Below are 13,057 nucleotides of genomic sequence, written 5' to 3' on the forward strand. Positions count from 1 at the left end.
AGTACTATATAAAAGTACCTGTGTAAAACAGGGTCCTTTTTTCCATACTGGTTTTGTTTTTTTTTTGTAATAATCATAATGTTGGACTAGAAAATATCTAGTTAGTCTAGTTAAAGTGTACTGTAGTACTTATTACCCTTTGCTATCCCTTCTTACAGGTAGGTTGTCACAGTTGTCTATTAAAATTATCAGCACCTAACTTAAAATGGGATCAGAGATGGTCTTCCCTAAACCTTACTCACTAAACCTTCTGAACCCCATCAGTGCTGTGTAAAAGTACCTGGCTCAGGACATTTAAACCAGATTAAACCAAACCAATTTATTGTTTCTGCATAATCACTGGTGATAACTAAAACTGTGTCCTCAATAAAAAATATATATATTTCCCCCTGGATTCCCTTTATGCTCTCCTTTTCAAGTGGCTCTTTCTAAATATATTTATGTAATTCATGATTGTGTAGTCAGAGCATGAACTGCCATGATTCTTGCTGGAGGTAGATAGCCAAGTATATAGCCATCTCCAAATACATACCAAAATTATGTTTCCCCATAGAAATCAATATTTAGAAGGGGATAAGTGAATTGTTTTGAGTTACCAGAGGCCTCAGTTATTCCACAACAAAATCATTCAGTTATAGTAAACTGCTGACACAGGATTATTTCATACTATCCATTAAATAGGACAAATTCAACAACATTAACTATTATACTTTCTCTTTAGGGAAATGTATTGGAAGGTTCCCTTATGTGATTAAATTTGTTGGCAAGCTTTCAGATACTGATTTTTATGTGAATGGTCTTAAATTCAATTTTGAATCTATTGTTAGAGGGTTGGTTTTTTTTTTTTTTTTTTGCATTAGATTTTTTAAAGAAGAATCCTAAATAGTAGCTTTAAGGTTTAGAGTACTGCATTGTAATTTGTTGGATAATACAGTTTGTGTTAAGATAAGCAGTATATAGTTGATTTCTAACCTCTGTCATAATTTATTATACTAATTTCATATTTCCAGAGTTGGCTTTAAGTCTTTTTTTTTTTAAGTTAAGTCAAAATCTCTTAATTGTTTTGGATTAATACGGCCAAGTAAAAGAAATAGATTATATCTGGGGGAAAAAGTCTTAAGTGGGACTAGTTAATGAGAAAAAGTAATTTCATTAAGTTTGGAAATTAAAACTAAATAATTAAATTTAAATACTCAATTTGTGTCATGGTATTGTTATTAAAGTGCATTTAATTTAGTATGTTTTCATTAACATTGATCTGTAACTGTAGTTACATATTACTGATGAATTCCCTCTGCATTGCAGGCATTCATGTTACTCTGCGATCTTCTGATGATATTTAGCCACCAGTTAATGACAGGTGGCAGGGAAGGCCTTCAGCCTTTGGTGTTTAATCCAGATACTGGACTCCAATCTGAACTCCTCAGTTTTGTGATGGATCATGTTTTCATTGACCAAGACGAGGAAAACCAGAGCATGGGTATTTGTAGCTACTATCTTGTCAATATTGATGTTTTTTATTCTTTTTTAAGACTTTATGTATTTATTTGAGAGGGAGAGAGAGAGAGAGAGAGCATGAATGGGGCAGAGGGTGTAGAGGGAGAGAGAGGGAGAAGCAGGCTCCCCACTTAGCAGACAGTCCGACACAGGGCTCAGTCCCAGTATCCTGGAACCATGACTTGAGCTGAAGGCAGATGCTTAATTAACTGAGCCACACAGGCGCCCCAGTGTTGATCTTTTATTTACCAACCCCAAAATATATTAGGAAATAATTCAGATTCAGTCCTAAAAAGTAGTAGGATTTTTAAAAAGAGTTATGAAGTACCTGGGTACTCAGTTGGCTAAGTGTCTGACTCTTGATTTTGGCTCAGGTCATGATCCCAGGGTCGTGAGATAGAGCAGCATGTTGGACTCCATGCTGGAACCGGCTTAAGATTCTCTCTCCCCGCTGCCCCTCCTCCCACTTTCACATGTTCTCTCTCTCTCAAAATAAAAATAAAAAGAATTAATACATTCATGTAGTTCAGAAACCAACAAGAAGAAAAATGTACACAGTGACATCTCCCTCCTTTAGAATAATACCGTAGAGGTCTTTCCCTAGCACTACATATAGAGTTTCTTTATTCTTTGCCAACAGATACAAAATATTTCATTGTTTATAGCTCATTTTATATTATCCATCTCCTATTGATGTTTGGCTCATTACCAATCTTCTATTATAAATTTTGCTATAATAAATAATTGTGTACATTTGTCATTTCCCACATGTATAAAATATATATGTAGGATGGATGTGTTTCTAATTGAACTATGTCCAGGTTCACAGTTTTTCTAAAGGAAAGCCCCAAGTTCCTTTCTATTCCTGAATTGTCATCATGTATTACTTACATTAACAAAATGCTATATTATAAGATACTAAGTGTTAAAAGACTGTTAACAAACCTCACCAGTTGGGGTGCCTCGGTGGCTCAGTCAGTTAAGCCTCTGCCCTCCACTCAGGTTGGGATCGAGGCCTGGACAGGGAACCTGCTTCTCCCTCTCCTCCTCACTTGTGCTCTCTCTCGCTATCTCTGTTGCTATCTTTGTCTCTCTCTCTCAAATAAATAAATAAAATCTTTAAAAAAACCTTCACTGGGCAAAATTGTGCTCAGCCTGCATAATGATAATGTGTAACATAATTAGACCAATATAAATAATTGTAATAAGTGATAGGTTATTTGTGAAATAGATGATTTAAGGTCTGTAGCATATCTGATCTGTGGATCTGTTTGGTGCTATTAGAGTGGGTTTTTTTTACTTAACAGAACATTTTAGAAAATACTAAATTGTAAAATAAAGTCTCTGTTTAGTGTCCATTTTTATCCCAGGAGATAAAATTTACTTACTATTTCTCTTAAGCAAAATGATTTCCAACTTCTCAAAGCATTGGTGCTTCACAGCAGGACCAGTTAGCAAAAAGGGAAGAGAGAAGTTGAGTAAGTTCTTTCATTGAAAAAAAAAAAAAAAATATATATATATATATATATGTATATATGTATATATATACACATACACATATATGTGTATATGTGTACATACACATATATATACACATGTGTATGTGTATATATATAGATATATATGGAAAGAAAGAACACTTCCTTACTAAGGGCAGGCAAAAACCTGAGAGAGTCAGTACAGAGCCTAAAACAAATGTGTCAACATCTGGAGCCTTGTGAAGAAATTTTTTCTAGGATTAAAAAAAAGACAAGCCGGTGGAGCCTGAGAATTTAAAAATTGAGGAAGAAATACTACTTGTTTTGAAAGTATTTAATAGCAAGCTTTGTTTTAAGAATTGTGTATGTGTAGAGGTGCCTGGGTGACTCAGTAAGTTAAGTGTCCGGCTCTTGATTTCAGCTTAGGTCTTGATCTCAAGATCATGAGTTAAAGCCCCATGTTGGACTCCACATAGGGTGTGGAGCCTACATTTTTAAAAAAATGTATATGAGCATAAACGGTTTGCAAAATATATTTAATGCTGATAATGTTACCATTTTTAAGACAAGCACTGAAACCTAACATCTCCATATATTTCCATTTCTCCCTATATATTTCTTTCTAAAAGAAGGCTTTTCCCTATGTCTTAAAAATTTCCAGGAATTTCTTCTCTGTTGAAATATAGCTAATAGGATGTAAAAAATATTGAAATGAGAAGAGATGGCATTTTTCAGGTAAACAGACAGAAGTATTATGACAGAAATATCAGAAAAAAATTTATGTATGATTTGCTTATCTTACCCAATCTTTGCTATGACAGTTTCCTAAAGATAGGAACCTTGGTAACTACTGAACATTTAATAAGCATATGACTAAATATAGCACCCTAAAATAATCAGTGTAATTAACAGTTTTTATCTTACCTAAAACTGAATTATATTATTTATAAAGTTTTAAGTTGGTATTTAATTATACAGATTATTTACATTGTTTTACCTTGGATAAAGGGCCAAAGTTCATAACCAATTTATTTTCTGTGGTAGAGGGTGATGAAGAAGATGAAGCTAATAAAATTGAGGCCTTACATAAAAGAAGGAATCTACTTGCTGCCTTCAGCAAACTTATCATTTATGATATTGTTGACATGCATGCAGCTGCAGACATCTTTAAACACTACATGAAGGTATAGTTTCATAGTCTTATTTTTCTCCTCTATCTAAGTGGCAGAGAAATTTGCACTGAAAAATAAAAAGATAACAGAAGCTAAACTGCCAGGTAACTGTGTGTTATTGATGATTTTTCTGATATTTAAGATTTCTTTCTTTTATAGAATTATATGCTTTTTGTCACTCTATACCATTGTATTAACCCCATAAAGTAGGAGTTCTCACATTATTGAAAGAACACCTTCTTATTTTCATGTGATTTATAGACTCTTTTGATTGACATGGAAGAAACCTAATCTCTCTTCCTTATGACATCTCTTTAAGACATTTTTGTAAGTATGCCTGCTGTGTACTGTGCCACCTGCCAGGCACTAAAGTTACAAATATCTTTTTAAATTCCTGCTCTGGGTACAGTTGGTTAAGTGTCCAAATCTTAGTTTTAGGTCCTGGGGTCAATTATAATTATAATTATAATCCCTGTGCTTGGCAGGGAATCTGCTCAAAGATTCTCTCCCTCTGCCCCTCCCCCTACTTGTGCACTCTCTCAAATAAATAAATCTTTAATAAATAATATTCTTGCTCTAAAGTAGTCTAAAGCTGAAAACTGTCAACAATTAGACAATTGCACTATATAATATTACATGTATAGGGGTTCCTGGAAATATATGAAACAGATACCCAACTCTAGAGAAATATGAGGGTTAATGGAAACTGCATAGTAGTGACTTCTGAACTAAGATGATAAACATAAACTAATAAGCAAAGAAGTAGCAGGAAGACTTGGGGGCAGATTGAACTTGATGTACAGAGACACAAAAGAATGTGAATTCTTTGGGGGAAATGCAAGTAATTTGATGTAACAACAGTGATTGCTTATGAGAATGGAGCCAGAGGTAAGATTTAAAGAAGGTATCACTGGTAATTATATGCTGTGAGAACCCTGGATTTTTTTCCTGAGGGAGGTAAGGAGATTTTGAAGGGTTTTAAACCATTCTTTATATGGCAGGATTTTGATAGGTACTCCCCTTTCTGGCTGTTTGCTCTGCTTTCCTTAAGCTCCACTGTGTTTCTGACCTTCTAAAAAAGCAGTGCTCAGAAGATTTTATGACAGGCATACTTCTCAGTTTGTGTGTTTTACCTTGTTCTCCTGTCAGAGATAGTGTTTTATTTTGCCGATGTTCAGAATATTATGTGTGCCATTGATCCGCTTGTGTCTTTATCCATGTTTAGTTATGATCCAGTTCTAGTTATGACATAGTAACTAATTATTTTGCTAAACAACTGCAGTGTGAGCACTGTGCTATAGTTAAGAGATTTAAATAAAACATGATTTCTATACTAAGGAGCTTACAGTTTAATAAACTAAAATGCCAGCATAATGTGTAGCATGGTAATAGTGGTTGTCTGTGTTCTGTGCCATTTATATTTGAGACACTGTTCTAAGGCTTTTACATATGTTTGTTGATTAAAGTAATCCTCTGAGGTAGGAAATACATCATTTACAGATAAGGTAATTAAGGCTCAGAGAAGTTAAGTAACTTTAAAAGGTCATATAACTCTTGAAAGTAGCAAAAACTAGAATTTGATTCTAGGTTTGTCTAGCTTCAAAGCTTAGCTCTTCGCATTAGATTATAAAGCCTCAGCATGATTATTGTAGTGATAGATGTACCAATTACAAAGCAAACATGGAATAGAAAGAGAGACTTAAGTGACAGGAATCCAAGATGGCTTCCTAAAGTAATGTCTAAACACAGTTTGAATAGATGAATATGAGCCTACCAACGGTTTTTTCCTTTTCATCTCTTAACAGTACTGTATTGGTTTTAAGAAATGAGCCTTAACCAAAACTTGCTGTCATCCTTAGCAATTTTTGCACCTTTGCTCATTCTAAGCTTTAATTTTTTTGAGAATATTTTAATAATTACTTGCTACTCTTTATTAAATACCTCAGTTATGTGGCTTTTTGCCCCAGTTCCCTATGTAACTATTACAAATATGAATTCATTGGAGATCTGCTTATTGAACCACTTTAATGTATTAATATATCTTTCTCTTTTTTTCATCTCATATCATGGAAGCATGAAATTCCAATTGCTATGCTAATATACTCACTTCTTCACATAGGTCATAGGTTTTTAGGCATTAGCTTAGAAATAACATCCAAATTTAGTGGTTTTAAATTTAGTGGTTCTCACAAGGAAAATTCTTGAAATCCTGTGTCCAAAAAACTTGAATTATTAAAGAAGTCAATGTTTTTGTTTTTTATATTACAATAGTAAAGTATAAACATGTTGGGGGAGCAGGGAATGTCCTAGTACAAAAGTACTAAATGAAAGGTCTACCCTAATCTTCCCTTCCCCCTTATTTAGGCCCACTCCCCAGAGGTGTAAGCGATTTTAACTGTTTGGGTTTTAGTTCTTTGTGAAGTTCCTACCAAAATTCTGTTTCTTGATTTGTCACCTTTTAAGTGGTGTCTATTACAAAGAATAAGGAATTTCATTTACCTGTGTCACTTCATCTCCTAGAATTTCCAGTTTTTAATTAACATTAGTTATTTCATAATCTAAAATGTGTATTCCTTTAACTTTAGAAAATATCTTTTATCTCTCATTATGTTTAAGATGAAGAAATTAAACACTCTTAAACTCCCTTTTCCATTTCTTTTACCAGTCCACTGTTTGTCTCATGAAATTTCAGTAACTTTAAAGCTATGTTTTCTCTTTTTCTCACAGTATTACAATGACTATGGTGATATTATTAAGGAAACACTGAGTAAAACCAGGCAGATTGATAAAATTCAGTGTGCCAAGACCCTCATTCTCAGTTTGCAGCAGGTAAGAAATCTGAAAGGAAAGAGATAAAGAGTAGAATTAATGTTATTGAACTTTTATGTGCTAAGTATGTACTAGATATATCATACCTCATTTAAACTAGGTCACTGTATCAGTACATTAGTATGGATACTTTCTGATACAAAGACATGTTGTATGACTTCTCTTTTAGAAAATAATCTTATAGTTCACATTTCAAATAGATGAAATCCTAAGGTGATCTACTCTTGGACCAGATGAAATGCCAAACAGACATTTAAAAAGTAATCATTTAAAAAGAAAAATATGAAGATATATTTTAAAAATATTTAATGAAGACAGGGCTGGAATAGTACTCAAATAAGAAAATAAGTCACATATGGCGGCACCTGGGTGGCTCAACGGGTTAAGCAGCTGTCTTCAGCTCAGGTCATGATCCCAGTGTTCTGGGATCACGTCTCCTGTAAGGCTTCCTGCTCAGTGGGGAGTCGGCTTCTCCCTCTCCCTCCCACAGCTCATGCGCGCTTTCTCTCTCTCTCACTCTCAAATAAATAAATAAAATATTTTTTTTAAAAAGTCACGTTATATATATATATATATATATATATATATATATATGCGTTCTGAATTGATAAATGCTTACTGAATGCCGAGATTTCAGGGGGTGGGTGGGGCTGTAGGTATGTGTATATAAACTTAAATACATTTATACATCAACCAGCATCCTAACAAATGACAGGTTCAGGGAAATATTTTCAACCATACATAACAAATCCTACAATCAGTAACAAAGATAAATCCCATAGAAAAGTGAATAAGGGATATGAAAAGCCATTTTTCAGAAGAGGAAATCTAAAAAACCAATAATGATATGAAAAGAGGCTTAATTTCATTAATAGTTAATGAAGTACCAATTGAAACAAAGAGGTGTTTATCACTGATGGGCAGATTAGCATGAATTTAAATGATGGTTAATACCAATGATTGATAAAGCTGTGGAGAAAAAGGCCCCTTGTAAAAGAAATTGCTGTTGCCTTCTTGAAATACAATTTTGCAGGATATTTCAAAATTGAAGAAAGATATTTTAAAAGTCACTATTTTTGCTGCTAGGTATCTACATTGGTACATGCAGGTACACACAAAGATATTTATGTAAAAGATGTTTATTGCAGCAAGTCTGTAATACTGAAAAATTGATCGTCTAAATATCCCATCAGCAGAGGAATGGTTAAAGTGTGCGACTCTGAAGTAGCTAAAAGATTTTTAAGATAAAATATTAAGTGAAAAATAGCAAGTTTCAGAGAAAGGGCAACCCTCTTACACTGTTGGTGGGTATACAAACTGGTGCAGCCACTCTGGAAAACAATATGGAGGTTCCTCAAGAAGTTAAAAATAGAACTACTCTGTGATCCAGCAATTGTACTTGTAGGTATTTTACCCAAAGGATACAAAAACACTGATTCAAAGGGATACATGTACCCCAGTATTTATGTTCTGTATATTAAATGTTATTATCAACAATCAAATTATTGAAAGAACCCAAATATCCATCACTGATGAATGGATAAAGATGTGATGTGGGGGAGGAATATTATTCAGCTTAAAAAAGAATGAAATATTACCATTTGCAAGGATGTAAATGGAGCTAGAGGTTATTATGCTAAGTGAAATAAGTCAGAAAAAGACAAATAGCATATGATTTCTCTCATATGTGGAATTTAAGGAAAAAAAGATGAACATAGAGGGAGAAAAAGGGAAAAAGTGGGGCAAACCAGAAAATGGACTCCTAACAATAGAGAACAAATAAGGTTACTGGAGGGGAGATGGTGGGGGATAGGCTAAACGGGTAATGGGTAATTAAGGAAGGCACTTGTGATGAACACTGGATGTTTTATGTACATGATGAATCACTAAATTCTATGACTAATACTAATATTATGCTGTACATTAACTACCTGCAATTTAAATAAAAACTTGAGAAAGAAAAAGAGAAAAATAGCAAGTTTCAGGACAAACTAAATAGTATAGTGTCATTTATGTTAAAAGTTTTCTATATGTAATACGTTAATGTATCTAACCTGGTCTAGAAAACCTTGAAACTTTAACATTGATTACCTTTAGAGAGAAGAATGATATTCAGTGGGAAAGAGGAAGGAGAACTTTTATTTTTATATTCCTTGAATTTTGCACAGAGATAAATTTCTTTGTATTTAAGCGTAAGTTTTAAAGTTTAAGGCAATTATGTATAACCATCTCTGAAAACATTTTGAAGTTCAAGAATTTATAATTACATGTGGATACATTTGAAAAATGTTTGGAAGAACTGCTGTTTCTAGTTATGGCACTGTAAGTAGTTCAAACCAATGTGTTGCTGAAGATGAAGAAAACTAAAAAGATGAAAAACAAAATTTATTGAAGTGATACAAGTGCTATTTCAGTGGGATGGTATGATAAGAGTGAACTGAGAGATGGGTGGGGAAGTGAAGAAAATAAACGTAAACAATACTATTCTGGATCTTTGCCAAAAAGGAGAATCAAAACAATGTATTGATAGCTGGCATAGAAGATTGAGTTAAGAAGTTAATGGCTTTTGTATTTTGGGGTTTTAAGATGCATACATCTTATTAACTATTGTTAAGGATGCAGCACGGAGTGGTAAGTGTAGGAGTAAAATTGCTAAATAGGTAAAGTGGAGTGAGATCTCTAGTAGGAGGGAGTGGCTTTAGATGAAAGCCTGGACTATTCATTTCTCATAGTAAGAGGGAAGATAGATGTGTACGATAAATTTAAGTTTCAAACCTTGGTGGTAGAATGCATGATAATAGCTTTTATATTCTTTAGTAATTCAGGTTTATTTGGTTGTTATTTTGATACAATATATGTAATGTATGTGTAATTTATAAAAGCCCTCTATCCAGCTTAAGAACTTCATTGTATATTTTGTTTTTGGGTGGTAAATATCACCCCATATATCCAAATTTCTTATTTTACTTAATGTTCTTGTCTAAGGTATAGTAAGTGAAAAAACAAAGTTCTGAACCCTATATTTAATATATTGCCATCCCTATTAAAATAACAAAAAGAACACATAGATGTTTATGAATACAAATATATTTCTATAAACATGTTTCCTTTCCCCAGCCCAAAATGTATCATTTTTTTGTTAAAAAGAAGTAAATTCCTGTCTTCATTTAATCACAAAACTAGCATGAAAATGAGCTCAAGAAATTAGTACTAGTAGATGACTTGGAGAAGGGGAACAATGTGGCTACAGTTCAATGCAAGGAAGGAAATACATATTTTACCATGTGCCTTTTAAATATTTTAAAATTGTATTACCTATTCTAATAATAAATAAGATAAACAAATTTTTCTTAGCTGTAGGTTTTTTCCTCTTTTTTTCTTTCAACCAGTTGTTTAATGAACTTGTTCAAGAGCAAGGTCCCAACCTAGATAGGACATCTGCCCACGTCAGCGGCATTAAAGAATTGGCACGTCGCTTTGCCCTTACATTTGGACTGGATCAGATCAAGACACGAGAAGCAGTTGCCACACTTCACAAGTGAGTGAGCTAAATAAATACTTTCTGTTACACAGAATCTGGTTTACTGGAGCTTAACTGAAATGACTGTTATTTGACCCATTTTTAAAGTGACAAATGATTGAATTTTCAAGTTATAAGAACTTTAGAGATTGTGTAATGTAGTGAATCTCAACTAGGAGGGACTTTTTAATTTGAAAAATAATTCAACTGCCTGTTTTTTCAACTTATAAAAAATAAAGTTTCACAAAATATTCTTGTCTGTCAGTGAGAAGATGTTACAGGAGACATGTTTTAAAAACACTGTGCAATGCTGATTTGGTCAACCTTACTTCATAACTGAAAACTGACTGACAGAATTTCATAACTGAAAACTGAGTGACACACAGCTACTTGATACCATGACCAACTCTGAGAACCAAGTTTTCTGATAATCTAGTTATCTTCTTAGGGTATTGTGCTACCCTTACAAGATACACATAGAAATTTAGCTTTGTTTGACAACTTAGAGTTTTATACTATAAATATTAAGCATATATGTCATACAAATTAACATTGTTTTATGCTTCGAATTTATCAGATTTTACTACATTCAGTGATGATTATCCTGCCTTTCCAAATACTTTCAAATTCTAGCCCACTGAGAGAACTATACTCCCTAGCTGGAAAAGTAAGGTGATACTTTCTTTTACTTCAGGGATGGCATAGAATTTGCCTTTAAATACCAAAATCAGAAAGGACAAGAATATCCACCTCCTAATCTGGCTTTCCTGGAAGTACTAAGTGAATTTTCTTCTAAACTCCTTCGACAGGACAAAAAGACTGTGTAAGTTGCTTTTATCATAATACCCTTGTAATTTTAAATGTTTTATTTTTTAGAAAAATGTTAATCATCTAGATATAATTACTGTTGATAACATAAGCTCTGATAGCTTGTTTTAAGGAACCGCAGTTTTCTATCAAGAATTTATATAGTTCTTTCCCTGCTTGCTTTTAGTACTCTGGAATTAAGTGGGAAATGATTTCTTATTCCACAATTCAAAGAAGTAGGGACATTGGCTTAGCCATTCTTTTTTCCTTTTATATTAATTGTATTTTAGTTTTACAGATGGCCCTTGAACACAGTTTAGGGGCATCGACCCCCTCACAAAAATTTTGTGTAACTCTTTTTTTTTTTTTAATTTAAAATATCAGACATCCTTTTCTACTTCATTTTTTTAATTTTTATTGAAGTATAGTTGAGATGCAGTATTATATTAGTTTCAGGTGTACAACAGTGAATCAACAAGTCTATACATGACTCAGTGCTCACTGTGATAAGTATAGTAACTGTCTTTCACATAGAACATTATTACAGTATTATTGACTATATCCTCTATGCTGTACTACATATAAGTTTTGACTCTCCAAAAACTTAACTATTAATAGCCCCCTATTGACTGGAAGCCTTACTGATACCAGTCAATTAACATATTTCATACATTACATGTATTATATGCTGTATTCTTAGAATAAAGCAAGCTAAAGAAAAGAAAATGTTAAGAAAGTCGTAAGGAAGAAAAAATATATTTACACTGTTGTGGTGTATTTATTGAAAGAAATCCAGGGACACCTGGGTGGCTCAGTCAGTTAAGCATCTACCTTTGGCTCAGGTCATGATCCCAGGGTACTGGAATGGAGTTCCACATGGGGCTTCCTGCTCAGTGGGGAGCCTGCTTCTCCCTCTGCCTGCCATTCTCCCTGCTTGTGCTTGTGCTCTCGCTCGCTCTCTCTCTGACCAATCAATCTTTAGAAAAAGAAAGAAAAGAAATGCACATATAGGTAGACCTGCACAATTCAAATCCATGTTTAAAGGTGAACTGCATTTTTTATTTGAGTTAGTTCAAGAAGAGTGATTTCTTTTTCTAAAGTTTAAAGATATAATATATGCGATTTTCATAAAAAAAAATTGATGGGATCCCGAATTTTATAAATTGCTAGGAAGGTGTGTCAGTTGTAATAATAGGCTAAATGAACAGAAATTTGGAAAGACAGTTAACATATTTATTAATTTGATATTTCTAAGGGAAGATACTGACTTTGTGTTGGTCAGAAAAAAAATTTACTTTAAAGATTTTATTTATTTGTCAGAGAGAGAGCACAGGCAGAGGGAGAAGTAGGCTCCCCACTGAGCAGGGAGCCCGATGTGGGACTTGATCCTGGGAGCCTGGGATCATGACCTGAGCTAAAGGCAGATGCTTAACTGACTGAGCCACCCAGGCATCCTGATCAGAAAATATTTATTAAGCCCATAATCTGGTTAGGTAATGTTCTATAGCTATTGTTCTAGTATGACCAGGCAGTGAACAACACAGAGTTTCTGCCCCCAGAAAGCTTTTGTTTTAATGCAGGGAGACACAACATAAACACAGGAACAAGAGTCTGAGGCACTGAAATAGAGTACTATGATAAAGAATGAGTAGTGTTGGGTATTTGTGGGGGTGGGGTGGTTTGAAAACTCTTATTATAGGCATTTACAGGTATACATTTTCCTTCAAGTGCTACTTTAGCTGCATCTCATAGAT

General features: G+C 33.6%; 2 protein-coding genes across 2 annotated transcripts in view; one reads left to right on the top strand and one right to left on the bottom strand.

Annotated features, from left to right (window-relative positions):
• The window catches only part of STAG1 (STAG1 cohesin complex component), a 421,265-nt gene that overhangs the window by 385,295 nt on the left and 22,913 nt on the right, over positions 1–13,057 (top strand). The window contains exons 24-28 of the mRNA XM_080804269.1: positions 1,306–1,480; positions 4,020–4,159; positions 6,875–6,976; positions 10,366–10,514; positions 11,191–11,319. Of these exons, the coding sequence (XP_080660395.1) occupies positions 1,306–1,480; positions 4,020–4,159; positions 6,875–6,976; positions 10,366–10,514; positions 11,191–11,319 (695 nt within the window). The remainder of the gene's footprint in view (positions 1–1,305; positions 1,481–4,019; positions 4,160–6,874; positions 6,977–10,365; positions 10,515–11,190; positions 11,320–13,057) is intronic.
• PCCB (propionyl-CoA carboxylase subunit beta) overlaps positions 1–13,057 on the bottom strand; it is a 156,355-nt gene that overhangs the window by 10,412 nt on the left and 132,886 nt on the right. The gene's annotated exons all lie outside the window — the stretch shown is intronic.

The sequence above is a fragment of the Martes martes genome, assembly GCF_963455335.1.
Source record: "Martes martes genome assembly, chromosome: 1".
Lineage (NCBI taxonomy): Eukaryota > Metazoa > Chordata > Mammalia > Carnivora > Mustelidae > Martes > Martes martes.